This window comes from Eretmochelys imbricata, chromosome 1, assembly GCF_965152235.1.
Source record: "Eretmochelys imbricata isolate rEreImb1 chromosome 1, rEreImb1.hap1, whole genome shotgun sequence".
Lineage (NCBI taxonomy): Eukaryota > Metazoa > Chordata > Testudines > Cheloniidae > Eretmochelys > Eretmochelys imbricata.
Window position 1 is genome coordinate 297240066 of NC_135572.1, and position 14746 is coordinate 297254811.

Sequence of the window (14746 nt, forward strand, 5' to 3'; positions counted from 1 at the left end):
GGACGCTTTAAAAAGCAAACTCATCCTCCCAAAAACCAAATTGGAGAGAGGAGAAGTAGACTGCTTCATGCAGTGGTGGGAAGAGGCAAATCGTAGATGGACTGAGTCAAAACTCACCTCTCTTAAAAATTCTATCAAAAAACTAACAGTTCAATTGGATGCAGTCTCTCCCACCACTAGTCTGAGCGCTCCCCTTTGCCCAGTCCTGTGCAATGATCCAGATCAAACCCGACCCCCACCATACTCCTGCGCAAATAAGAAATCAGAAAAGGAAAAATCTTCAGTGACTACAGATAATGGAAGTGAAGAAGATACCCTCATTGGCCTCGCAGCTTTGCAAAATATTACGAAGAAGAAATCCAAAGCAGACTGCAAAGATTCTCTTGACATCTCTTCTTGGAAAAGAGAACCTGATGTGAGGTTAATGAGAGAGACCGATCAAACTGTTGTGGCACCCTTACGAGTCCTTAAGATGGGAGAAAGTGAGTCCATATGGGATTATAAGCCCTGGACTCGTACGGAACTTTTATCTATAGTTAAAAGTTTTCCCAAACACAGGAAAACTCTGTCAAATTTGCTGAGGAGTTTCTGTTAATCTGTGAAACCTATGAACCCTCTGAGACAGATCTCCTCCAGCTGTGTAAATTGTTAGCTCCTGCCAGTTATTATGAAAAATGGTTGGCTGCTGCAGACTGGCCAGCTGAGGCACGCCACTCAACCATAAAAAGTACTGGCCCAGATTCGGCATACAGAGACCGGTGTATGGCTCTTTGGAAGCGCCTGCATCAAGCCATTCCCAAAGTGTGGTCTCCTAAAACAAACTGGGCAGCAATACGTTGCTGTAAGCAAGGGAAAGGAGAAAGCCCAGGCGACTATAGGTCCTGGCTAACTGATATTTTCCTACAACATTCAGGAATACAAGAGCCTGATGTAAGTGGGCAGGGGGCCTTGGCACATGCATTTGTTGATGGTCTTCTCCCTGCCACAGGCAGCATGTTAAAACGAATAAGTGTGGGATGGGAGACTGAAACCATGGACAAATTGCTGGCAGTAGCAGAGCATTGCCACCGCACTTTAAAAGGAAAGGAGGAACAGTCCTCCCAGAAGTTAATGGCTCTGCAGATACAGCATTATTCAGGACTAAGCAGACCACACCGGGGACAGGGACGGGGTTGCAGAAGGGGGCGGGGGGCTGGATTAACTGGGGTTTGTAACTACTGTAAACAGCCTGGACACTTGAACACTCTTTTTTCCAGACGACCTAATAATTGTATGGGAAATCAAGTGAACCCCCCGCTGGTTCCTCCAGCTGATCCCCAACCCTATTTTTCACCCCAACAATGACGGGATGCTGGGGAACCTCACAAAGTTTTAGCTCCCTTATTACCTCTGTCCCCTACTGGAGAATGTGTCCTGACTGTAAATGATCGCTCTCTCCCTTTCCTTGTTGATACTGGAGCTTCTCTTTCTACAATCCGCACCACTGACTTGCCTGAGGTTCCCCGATCCGGAAAATCTGTGTCTGCTGTTGGCATTACAGGGATCCCTACCTCTTTTCCCCCCTCAAAACCTTTGTCTGTTCAGGTCGGTCCCCTCTCTGAGGAGCATGCATTCCTCCTCTCTGATTCCACCCCTGCAAACCTTCTGGGACGGGACTTGCTATGCAAACTTGGCTGTTCTATTTACTGCTCCCCAGATGGTGTCTATCTGCAAATCCCTCAGTCTTCCTTATGTGATTTTGTAGCCTCCCTCCTGTCTGAAACTTCCCTCTCCACTCCGATCCCTTGCTGTCCCTTAACTCCGTCCCTAGAGCACCTAATCTCTCAGGTTCCTTCCTCCCTATGGCCATCTCACCCATCTGAAGTGGGCCGATTAAATACTGACCCAGTTCGGATTACTGTAGACAATTCCAAACCTCTGCCTCGCCTGTCTCAGTATCCTTTGAATCCTGAGGCAGAGGCTGGGATTGCTCCAGTTATATCTGCATTAAAAAAACAAGGAAATATTGTCCCTTGTTCCAGCCCCTGTAACACCCCTATCCTCCCAGTTCAAAAGGCTGATGGCAAATCGTGGAGATTTTTTCAAGACCTTCGAGCTATTAACCATATTGTCATACCTTCTTTTCCAGTGGTTCCTAACCCTGCTACAATACTAGCATCTATTCCTCCAAATGCAACCCACTTTACTGTTATAGCTTTGTGCTCCGCTTTCTTCTCTGTCCCAGTTCACTCTGAATCCCAGTATCTCTTTGCCTTCTCCTACAAGGGTCAGCAATATACATGGACTACCCTTCCCCAGGGGTATACAGAGAGTCCAACCTATTTTTCTCAAGCCCTAGCCAGGGATCTCGCTGATCTGGTTTTCCCATCAGGATCCACACTGATCCAATATGTGGACGACTTACTCCTGTGCTCCCCCTCTCTGTCTGCCTCAGAAACTGATTCACTAACACTTCTCACAGCCTTAGCAAACAAGGGTCATAAGGCTTCTCGCACAAAATTGCAGCTCTGCCAAACCTCTGTCACATACCTAGGCTTCCTTCTCTCCCAGGGCTCCCGTACACTCTATCCAGCCCGGGTACAAGCCATCCTTAGCTTTCCCCAGCCTTGCTCTCCACGCCAGGTCAGAAAATTCTTAGGCATGACAGGGTTCTGTAGGCAACGGATTCCCCAATATGCTTCTCTGGCTAAACCACTCCAAGAACTCACTCAATCCTCTGTACCTAACCCCATGCCATGGCCACTTGAAGCAAATGCTGCTTTCATCTCCCGTAAGCAGAATTTAGCCTCTGCCCCTGCCTTAGGGTTACCTAACTATGACAAGCCTTTTACCCTTTTCTGTCACGAACAATCTGCTTGTGCCCTCAGGGTTCTTACTCAGGAGCACGGTGACAGAAATCGCCCGGTGGCTTATTTTTCTGCAACTTTGGACCCTGTAGCCCAGTGTTTACTCCCTTGTCTACGCGCTGTAGCTGCTGCAGCACGCCTGGTCGAGATGTCTGAGTCCCTTGTCCTCCGCCCTCCTCTCACTCTCATGGTTCCCCATTCTGTGGAAACTCTCCTTCTGCAACGCAACACTGCTTACCTCTCCTCACCTCACTAGGTATGAACTTTTGCTGCTTTCAGCCTCACATATCACTATTAAGCGCTGCTCCCGGTTAAACCCTGCTACCCTCCTTCCTTTACCTAGTGATGGTGAACCCCATGACTGCCTTGCAACTGTCTCCGCTATCACTGTCCCGCGCCCCGACCATTCAGATGTACCTCTCCCTAACTCTGACCTGGTATTATTCACTGATGGGTCCTGTTATAGAAATGACCAAGGCCACCTTCTTGCAGGGTACGCTGTGGTCTCTCTCTCTGAAACCATAGAAGCTGCGCCCTTACCCTCTGTGACCTCTGCCCACGTGGCTGAACTGATTGCTCTAACCCGTGCCTGCTTTCTAGCCGAGGGGCTCTCTGCCACTGTTTTTACTGATTCTCGGTATGCCTTTGGGGTTGTGCATGACTTTGGCACCCTCTGGCAGGCTCGAGGTTTTCTTACCTCTACTGGTACCCCTATCAAGAATGGCCCCTACACTGCCGCCCTCCTGTATGCAGTTTTACTACCGTCTGCCTTGGCAATTGTTAAGTGTACTGGCCACTCAGCGGCAGACACCGAGGTGGCAAAACGTAATGCACTTGCTGATGCTGCTGTAAAACATGCCGCCACTATAAAACCTTCACCAGAAGAGTTTCTTGGTCCCCTCTCTGTCTCTGTAACACCACCATCCCTGTCTCATCTCGCTCAGCTCCAGGATTCTGCCCCAGAAACAGAGAAAGACTCCTGGAGTGCTTTGGGTTGCTCTTTGCATTCTGATTCCCTTTGGCGATCGCCCACCGGTACCTTTGTAGCCTCCCTCTCACTCTACCCGTCTCTAGCCGCCCTGCTACATGGTGTTTCGCATGTCGGCAAGGAGGGGATGGTCTCTGCTATGAGTAAGGCGGGGTGGTGGGCTCCCCATTTCAGCTCCTTTGCAACCCGCCACTGTGCCGCTTGTGTTACTTGTCAAAGCCACAATGTAGGCAAATCTGTAAAAGGAACACAAGGATTCCGGGGTTTGCCTCAAGCACCTTTCCCACACTGGCAACTTGATTTTGTACAAATGCCAAAGTGTCAGAAATATGAATTCATTTTAGTTATAATATGTCTGGTTTTGGGTTGGACTGAAGCCTTTCCCTGTCACAAAGCTGATTCATTGTCCGTTGCAAAATGTCTGTTAAACCACATTATCCCTACCAAGGGAATTCCTGCCACTTTGTTTGTCTAGTGACCGGGGAACACATTTTACTGGAAAAATTGTTCAACATCTAAACCAGGTATTACATGTCACCCACCTGTTGCACTGCCCTTACCATCCACAGAGTGCAGGGGCAGTTGAAAGGCGAAATGGTGTGCTTAAAAATAAGCTGGCAAAAATCTGTAGTTCCACAGGGTTAAACTGGCCAGCTGCTTTACCACTGGCCCTTATGGAAATTCGGTCATCCCCATCCCAGAGACACAAATTGAGTCCATTTGAAATCATCATGGGACGCCCTATGCGAACAATGGCTACTATTACCCCAGCCCCAGACCTAAACCTAACTCACAGCACGCTCCTCCAGTACTGCAAAGGGTTAATGCAAGCTGTGAGCTCCTTCCATTCGCAGGTGCGAGCAGCTTGGCCGACGAAACCCACCTCTGCTGCCTGTCACACTCTTGAGCCTGGTGATTGGGTCTACCTGCGGCACCACCTTCGGAAGCACGCCTTGGAACCCCGGTGGAAGGGTCCATACCAGGTACTGCTCACCATCCAGACAGCAGTGAAATTATCTGGCATCGCTGCATGGATCCACGCCTCACAGTGTAAGCCAACGCCATCTCAAGGGGACCAAGCACCTCTGCAAGACCACGCAGAACCAGCTTCAACCCCAGAAGACAAAGAGGAACAGCCTGCAATACCTTACAATCTGCGCTCTCGTAAGGGTTGCCAGAAGCAGAGGGTAAGCAAACAGCAGGACCCAACAAACAAGAAGCAGTAGTGAGCCTAACGCCTGCTGCCTGGTGGACGTAAAACCGTGACTGCGGTTCCCTCGAAAGGGGTTGTCGGAACCAGAAAGGGTCCTGCTTCCAACATGTGTCCTTTGAGAAGCTTAATCCTCAGCTACTGTGTCCTGAGGGTCTTGGGAATCCAGAGTGACAGTGACAATTCTTTCATCCAACAACAGGTGCAGATAGCCCAGATCCTGAATATTTCTAATTGCTGGGTCTGCAGCCACATCCCAGCTCACTCACAAGCTAGTATCCCCACCATGGCAATCCCTTTGAATTCCTCAGAGCTTGCTGGAGAACCCTATCCACTTAAAAGGACATGGAAGGAAAATGACACTTGGGGGCTGGGAAAAACGTATGTTCCTAAACTTATAAGTGTGATGAAAGGAAAGGGCCACTGGTGCTGGGTGTGTAATGGGACAGGGCTGAATCTAGGGAGGAGCAGCTGTCTCCAATACATCGTGTCCCATGGTGTATGGGACTATTCAAACAAGGTTGGAGAATGGCGAACCGGGTATGGAAAGATAAACTTCCTCTCAACCTGGGATCAAACCAAAGATTCAATCTCTTGCTTGCCCTACAGCCTCCCTGAGAAAAACAGCACCATCTACAACTGTCATGTGAATGCTACCTCTTCTCTCAATGAAAATCATCCTGTGCCCTTTGGGGGATACTATTCCTCCTTCGTAAATTCTTACATGTCAAAGGGTTGCAGTCAACCCTTCCCAGCTTTAATGGGACATCATTGGGTTTGTGGGGAAAATGCTTACACTGTGTTACCAGCAAATTGGTCAGATATCTGTTATCCTGCTCAGCTTTTCCCACAATTCCAGGTGCTTCAATCCCTCCCACGAAATCGCCTCCGTAATTTCAGGCGAAAAAGGAGGGACTTCCCAGATGCTAAATGGTATGTGAATAACATAAGCCCCCTAACTTGGGAAGAAGCTGTTGGCATTTCTTTAGTCCCAGAAGGGGGGGGTAATCCACCATGCAAAAAGGCTTTTAAGGTTACAAGCGGTGGTTGAGATCACGGCCAATGAAACAGGAGAGAGCTTAAAAGCTCTAGCCAAAGAAGCAGGAGCGGTCCGACAAGTGGCCCTCCAAAACCGTCGGGCATTAGATATAATACTGGCAGCCAAAGGAGGAACCTGTGCTCTAATTGGAACAGAATGATGTGTATACATACCTGATAATACTAATGAGGTAATAAATCATGCTAGCCATCTGGAGCAAACTGCATACCTTCCTCACGAAGAACCAAGTTCCTTGTGGAAATGGATAAGTAACTTATTCAATTTCTCTAGTCTGGGAAACTGGTTGTTTCAAGGAATCCTGCCTATCCTATTTGGAATTCTAATAATCTTTGTGTGTTTTCAATTGATTTCTTGTTGTATCCAAAACTGCACAAGACACACCATCCATCAGGTTACCCCTAACCAGGGTGCTAATCTAATGTTGTTAAAATGTCACCAGTGAAAGTAATGAAAAAGAACGACGGATTTATGGAATCCAGTAAGTTATTGGTCATGGGCGTAGCCTTGACCAAAAGGGGGGATTATGGAAGTATAACATTGTATAAGTATAAGATTGTATAAGGGGACATGCTGGATACATTGTATAAGAGAGGGCATGCCAAAACATGTTACAAAGTATCTGAGGGAGCACACATAGGGACAGTTAGCTTTTGAATGGAGAAGCAATTAAGATAGAGCCAGCACGTCTAAGAAGCAGGCATCAGAATGGAAGGTGTGAAGGGCAACTAGTTAAGTAAACTGGAAGCTGTTAAAGGAGATTGTTAAGGGTGGCAGGTAATTGAAGATACGTGCCTAGTCTCAGGGATCTCGAAGGGTGGTGACTAAAATCTTTTTCTTCTTTTGTCTGTAACTTCTTTGTAACCTGTTCTCCAAAAAACTGTATAAATTAAGAGACACGAGCCCCACTCGGGGGGCTCACTTCTAAATGTATTAGCAGAGCAGCTTTGCTAATAAAACAATGTGGTCTGATAAATTGTGAGTCTGAGTCAAACTTTGACACTGGCCAACGGACCCAAAACATGGCCCCAGTATGAAGACATTCATTCTTAGCTCTGCTTTCCAGTTCTTTGATTCATAACTTTAGATTACCTCTAAACAAGTCAATGACCCCAACAAGGAGCTAGACCACTGAGTCTCCAGCATTTCTAATGAGTTTGTCCGCATCACATATCTTCTACCCTGCCACTTGTGAAACAAACTACACAAAGTACTGACTGCATATAGAATGTATATACTGTTGTAGCTGTGTTGGTCCCAAGCAATTATAGAGACAAGGGGGGTATAATAGTTTATTTTATTGGACCAACTTCTTTTGGTAAGAAACAAGCTTTTGGGCTTACACAGAGCTCTTCTTTGGGACAAGAACAGCTACATGTAAGCTTGAAAGCCTGTTTCCCAACAACAGAAGTTGGACACACCTTGTCTCTCTTATATACAACCTACCATATAAAGTCTCCAAACATATACTACTTTTCTTTTAAGGTCTCTTGTCCTCACTGCTTTTAGAGTGATGTGCCAGAAAGGTTATTTTCCAACATGTATTGAACCAGTTTAACAATTTCACTTTGCACTATACAATACTCTTCTTTTTCTTATTTTGCCTGCAGAAATCTTACTATGCACTCAAGACTTATTTGCTGGAGTGGAGGTAACATCTCTAGAATCCTTATCTGAATTTCCCATTCTTTTACTGTGAAAAAACACAAGAAGTTAACTCAAGATGAGCAGTCACTCGAAGTGCTTGGCAGATCATGCAGAGACACTTAACAGCTATCTGTATTCAAGTGAGCTGTAGCTCACGAAAGCTTATGCTCAAATAAATTGGTTAGTCGCTAAGGTGCCACAAGTACTCCTTTTCTTTTTGCGAATACAGACTAACATGGCTGCTACTCTGAAAAGTATCACAGCTGGATCACTAACATCCCACTGGGTCCAAAGAGTAAACGCTGTCATGGGCTAAAAGTTTTATACAGTTCAGCAAAAAATGGATTTCACCTTTACTGGCTTACATATTTTGGAGTGAGTTAGATTTTACTGAGGCTAAGAAACAAAAACTTTTATGTAAGTGAAAGATGTGTGTGCATTGTAAAAAGTGAATTTGAGAGTTTTTAAGGTATAAACCACCCAGCACTTTACTCATTCCTTGAGGATTCCCAGTTGTGGGAAACAACTGAATACAAGCAAAAAAAAAAAAAAAAGTTATGCCAAAAATGCTCCAGTCTGAAATTAAACCCTCTTATTGCTGTGCAACATGAGTATTTCTTGAAACAATGATGGTGAACTATAAGAAGAGGTAGGGCCAGTTTCGAGGGAGAGATCAAAAATAACATTTAAAATAACATTTCTTTACGCTGTAATTCTGGTGCAAAGTGACAGACATAAGCTGAAATGTAGTTTACAAGTTTATGGAATATTCCAACTATGAATTTTTTTTTAATAGTTTGGAGTGGGAATAGAAAGCTGCTAAGGCTTTTTGAAAAAATTAGAACTGAAAGATAACAGTCAGATAGTGATTGAACTTCAATCCCTCAATGCCCGGTCATATGCTAGAGACTAATTTAATGTGCACACAACTTACACAGGAAATGAGAACGTATGCACTGACATTTACAAGTCACTTACTTCATGAAAGAGTTAGTGCTTGCTACTTTTCTAATCGAACTGTTGAATGGGGTTTAAAAAAAGACTAGCCACCTCTTACCATGTCTTACACTCAACAGAAAAAGTTTCAGAGTGGCAGCCGTGTTAGTCTGTAACAGCAAAAAGAATGAGGAGTATTTGTGGCACCTCAGAGACTAACAGATTTATTTGGGCATAAGTTTTCTTGGGCTAAATCCACTTCATCAGGTGCATGCAGTGGAAAATACAGTAGGAAGATGAGAGAGAGAGAGGTAGAATGAAAAAATGGGGGCTGCCATACCAAACTGACTAATCAATTAATAGCCCACCTATTGGCTAGTAGTTAGAACCCTGCAAATCTGCAGATGTCCACTTTATATCTGCAGATGCAGATATCCATGGACCATTTTTGCCGATTGCAGATGGATGCAGATCCAAATTTTACATCTAAAGCCCTGCAAATCTGCAGCTATCCGCAGATCATTTTTGTGGATACAAATTTTGTATCCACACAGCCTCTATTTATATCCCTCTAGGGGGTCCCGCTCATTAGAGAAGTCTCCAGCAGGGAACATACAGGTGGTTTTTGCTGCCTTTCTACCACCTAGACAATGGAAAGGAAGCAGAACAGGACCAAGCATTGATTGTGACCCCTTTACCTTTTGACATATTTGCTCAGTGTGAGGGCTGAACATATATCTGCAGGATAGGTCCATCAATGGCATCCCTAGCCTCTGTCTGCCAGAAGCTGGAAATGAGCAACAGGGAATGGATCACTTGATGATTACCTGTTCATTCCCCCGGGGTACCTGACCCTGACCACTGTCGGAAGACAGGATACTGAGCTAGATGGACCTTTGGTCTGACTCAGTATGGCCATTCTTACGTTCTTATGACACCACTGCTCTAAACTCTGATTCAAAAGAGAAGTAGCTTTCTTCCAAATACAAAGAGCTCAAGATACATTTACATACAAAGTACTTTTTGTACAGTGACTGAGAAATCCAGCTTATGGAATATCTACACTCCGGAGACTATACAGGTATAGCTAGGTCACCATAGCTACGCCAGCATAAGTCTAATGTAGCCACAGCCTACACTGATGAAAAGGTTCCCCCCCACCCCTTCTCCCCATTCATGGAGGACCACCACCCTCCCAAGCAACAGTAGCTACATCCATGAAAATTTTCTATGGACCTAGCTGCGTCTACACTAGGGGTTAGGTTGGCACAGCTATAGCACACCTCTGATTAATGTAGCTATGTCAACCTAACTTTGTAGACTAGACCTTAGTCTTCAGGAGGGCTTATAAAATCCATTTGACTGTTCACCAGTGGAAAACCTGCCCATCAAAATCTTCAGAATTTAATACTTTTGTCTTTTATTAAAAACTTCACTGGGAGTTGTGATGCTCAGTACCACTTAATAAAAAGAGGCAAGTTTCTAGCCCTTGTGGTTATACATTACAGGAATATCTTCCTGAGTATTCAGTCTATTCCAGTGTTTTGCCTTATGTTCACAGCTTTCCCAAAGAGCAGAAGACTGCCCAGTTTCACTGCAGCTCTTCTGAGCCACGTGGGTAGCAATAAAACTGACAATTACATACCTATTACTCTGCTACTGCTTGAGAAGGCTACTGTCAGCGGTAGACCACAAAAATGGCCCAGTAACTGCTTCATCCCTTTCCACAGGCAAAAGGATAGTGTTCAGAGGGGGGGAGGAGGGGGGATTCTTTCCGATTCCCAGAATGGCAGAAAGATTCAAAATGTATCAGACAACTATATGCTATATTTTTAAGGTCAGGCTTGACAAAGCCCTGGCTGGGATGATTTAACTGGGAATTGGTCCTGCTTCGAGCAGGGGGTTGGACTAGATGACCTTCAGGGGTCCCTTCCAACCCTGATATTCTATGATTCTATGCTGTTGCAAGAGACCCAGTAGGTTCCAGGGATACATTAATAGTTTGTATTGCAGTAGCACCTAGAGGCATCAATCAGGAATTAGGGCCCCATTGTGCTAGGGCACTGCACACACAAGGAAATACACATTTGCTATATTCCAATATATTCATCTACCTACATCTATTGTATGTGTGTCTTGAATTAGTTTGTCTATCTAGTCTGCAAGCAATTGATGGCAGTGACTGCACCTCCCTCTGTTTATTTTGCATGTTACACACTTACTTCAACTAAAGATATATACTGCCTTTCATATCAGTCACTGTTCCAAGATCAGACTACACATTACCATCTAACTGTTGCTCACTCTCTTTAAGACAAGATTCTGTCATCTTTTAAATTTCTAATGAACAGCTGTCTAGATAAAGAAAATACCACTACAGTTAATAGACAGTTTTGATGCCCATTTCAGGGAGGCCAAGAGTTGAATTAGCATGATTCACCACCCTGAGATGATAGATACAAAAATGGAAATGTGTTTTGTGGTTACAGAATGGCAATTTCTAAATTCATTTTAAGTCATTTTTAAAAGTTACTTTCACATATTTAAGAAGTCCAAACAGGTACTATGTGAAGATTTAAAAGACTGCTATGATGTTCAAACTAAGGCCTCAACCTTTATTTTATACAGGATAGTCAATCTTAACAAATTTAGATTAAGGTCACTGCTAGAAAGCACTACATCACATCAACCTAGAGCAGTGGTTCTCAAACTTATTTGATCAGTACCCCTCTGTAATTGTTTACCCCCCCCCCCGGCCCCACACACACACACAGGCACCCAGCTCTGAAAGCAGTGCCATGCCAGCAGCAGCACAAAAGTAGGGGGGGCAATGTGGGGAAAAAATTATATTTGTCAATATCACTTTTCACAGAAGTAGCAGCGCCCCACTGCCACCCTTACTTCTGTACCACTGCTGCCACCCCAGGGCTAACAGCTGGAGTCTACCACCTCCAGGTGAGCGACTGTGGAGGGTGGGGGGGAAATGAGATGAGATCCTGAGCCACCTCCTGGTGATGGCAGGGGGCAGAGGAATCTGAGCCTATGTGACGGTGCAGCAGCTGTCAGCCCCAGGGCAGCGGAGCTGTGGCTGTACCCTTTATCCCTACCTCCCGGGTGTGCATGGCCCTTCTGCAGGAGCCCCAGCATCCCAGGTTTAACAGCCAGAGTTCTTTTAAAAAAAAAAAAAAAAAAGCACACAGCTCACACCTCCCTTAACACATTCCTGCACCTCCCTTGGGAGGCCTGAGAACCACTGTCCTAGAGCAAAACCAAACCTTTTGCAGTATAACCTCATTTGTGAAAATATCATCCAAACCTGGGTTATGCTTTATTGATTGCACAGCTTCACTTATGTATTAAAACTTAATCTGCTTTACCATTTGGCAGCTACAGGTGAATTCCAGCCCTGTTTGGCCCAAAGACATCCGAATGCAGATGAATCTTACTGAGATCATACCAATACATAAAACAAATATCAAAGTGCTTAGTGAAACAGAAAAGTCATGCTAGATAGACAGGTGTCAACAGGTTAGAACAGGAGATCAAGTCAGGTTCTACACACAGTTGTCAAATAGACTCATGGGACACCTCGAGCAATTCATCCTTCTGTGCCTCAATTTATACATCAGTAAGTGGGAACACTACTTACCTATACTACAGATGCATTGGGAAGATTATGCTGTCAAGACCCTGAAGTGGAAAAAGTGTTAGAGTGCAAAATAGCATTGAGTAAGTGTATGCCTCATTACAGTAAGAGACCCCTCTTACCATTGACCTAATACTTACTGTTGACTTCCCCACGCTCAGCTACTCCCGAACCTCTCATTCTCACGTACATGAGTCCCAGTATCAGAAAAAACAAGCATGCAGCAGTTAAGAGAAACATGGACAGGTAATGTGCACTGAAGCCTCCAGTGGTGGATACCTCCTCTCTCTTGAACTGTTGGAGAAGCTCCTCCTCAGGCTCAGAAAGCTTTTGCTTATAGGTGTTTTTCAGGTAGGTGTGATTAGAGCCCGTGTGGTTGGAGTGATTGATTCTAAGGGAAGAAGGGGTTGCAGCACCCAGAGAGAGGCTGTTAGTAGCTGAATAAATCCTGGGTTCAATATTAAAGCCACCAGTAGCACCGCTGAGAACATGATTATTGGCTGCTTTCCTAACAGTGCCCAGAGGGTCACTGATTTTGCTGCTGTCCATGTCTGTGGGCTGCGGCAGTACCAAGAGTGGAGGGGAATTCTTGGAGGAAGTGCTGCGGTATCTGGGGATGGAAGGGCTGGTGTCCAAGTTTTTACAGTCTCCCCCCCTCGTCACCGCTGCCTCCTCCTCCTGATTTCTGCCCCTGTCTAGACTTCCAGCAGCAGCCGCCTCCGCCCTGTCATTCATTGCGATTACACCAGCACCGCCGCCTCCTCCAGCCCTTTGCTGGCCCGTCTCCATCATGCCAGCGCCGGCTGCAGCACATTTGCTGGCCGTGAATGGGGCAGCAGATTTGCTCAGGCTCCGTCTGGCCCGGTGCTGGCGGGCTGCAGTCTCCTCCTTCAATACCTGCTGCTTGGCTCTCTCCCCCTCCTCCTCCGAGTCGGAATACTCGGCCCTGCAACCAAGGGAGGGGTGCCTGCTACCATTCAGAGTCCGGTTCTTCCACTGCCGCTCCTCCTCGTCCTCTTCCTCCTCCCCTTCCCCAGGCTCCCGCATGCCCTGAGTCTGAGCCCCCGCCGTGGCCGTCGGTCTCCTGGCCACCGCCCCCCACCAGGCACTGGGCTTCCTCCTAGCCGCCTCCGGGGGGGAACTGTTCCTCTCGCTGCAGGCTCCATGGGAGGCTGCGGGCCTCAAGCCGCGGACTGGGGGTGACGCCCGCTCCCTCCGGCTGCTGCTGCCGCCGCCGCCGCCCCCGGCGCCGGCCTGGCTCCTGGGACTGGCCTCCACATCCGACTCGTCCGAGCTGAAGCCCAGCAGCACTTTGCCGCCCCCGACAGGGGGTGCTGCGCGGCTCCGGCCGCCCCCGCCTGCGCCGCCCGGCAAGGAGGGCTGGCCGGGGCTGGCCAGCCGGGCCCCCATGCCCGGGGCCGCTCTGCCGCCGCCGCCCGGCGCTGCCGCGGCCCCCGTGTTATTGTTGTTGCTGTTCCGGGTCTTGTTGGCGCCGCCGCGGGCTCCGGCCCGCTCGTCCTCCCGCAGTTTCTTCAGCTTCTTCAGGTAGACGGGCCGAGTGCTCTCGGTGACCGGCCCCGGGGAGAAGCCGAAGCGCCTAAGCTCCGAGAACAGCTCCTCGTCCGTGAGCTGCGCGGCCGCCGCCATGTTCCTCTGCCCCGCCGCCGCGGCGTTGCCTACCCACGCGCCGCGCCGCTCTCCCGTCCCCGCCGGAACTGACGCGTGCGCACTAGACTGTGGCCTAGACCCGTCTGTCACCCTGGAAGCACCACCCTCCGCCCCCCCCGCCGGAGACGCGAGCCAGACTGGAGAGGCAGGGGACGCTTCCCCCGGGGGCCGAGCTTACCCTTATGCGTGAGCATGGCCTGCGCTGCGCTCCACGGCCTTACGCTGGTGCTGGGCACAGGGGGGCTGAACGGCACCCACGTGCACGCCCGTCTGCGAGCAGCGCGGCCCTCCCCTGCGAGAAGAACGCGTTGCAATGCGCCAAGCGGGGCGACGCCGGAGGGGACGGAGCCGTGAGAGCTACTCGGAAGCGAAGGGTGGGCTGATTGCTGCCATTCTCCGGCGTCCCAGGAAGGCGGCTGGTGGGCCGCGGGAGGGAATGGTGTAGGAGGCTGGGCTCCACCCAGCAAAGTTGGGTCCCCCTCCTGCAGCCAAAAATCTGTGTGAAGTGGCATGGGGTAAATGGTGGACTTATAAAGTCATCCGCTCTGCCACATGCATGAAAATAGAGCCATGGATACAAGAATGAGGCAAGCTTAGATTTAGTACTAATTGCTCCATTAAAGCTGCAGCAGAACAGCTCTGAAATAGGTGTGGATAAGATAGGCTATCAAGATGGGGAGGGTACAGTCAGTGTAGGCAATTTGCTTCCACAAGCCTTTCCTCGACCTAGTCATGTCTACACTGCAGG

At 47.8% G+C, this 14746-nt stretch overlaps 1 protein-coding gene across 2 annotated transcripts in view; it reads right to left on the reverse strand.

The window, feature by feature from the left end:
* The window catches only part of LEMD3 (LEM domain containing 3), an 87216-nt gene extending 73138 nt beyond the window's left edge, over window positions 1-14078 (reverse strand). For both annotated transcript variants that reach the window (XM_077833397.1, XM_077833388.1), the window contains exon 1: window positions 12471-14078. In XM_077833397.1, coding sequence (XP_077689523.1) covers window positions 12471-13977 — 1507 coding nt within the window. In that variant the 5' untranslated portion in view covers window positions 13978-14078. The remainder of the gene's footprint in view (window positions 1-12470) is intronic.
* Window positions 14079-14746: the final 668 nt, after the last annotated feature.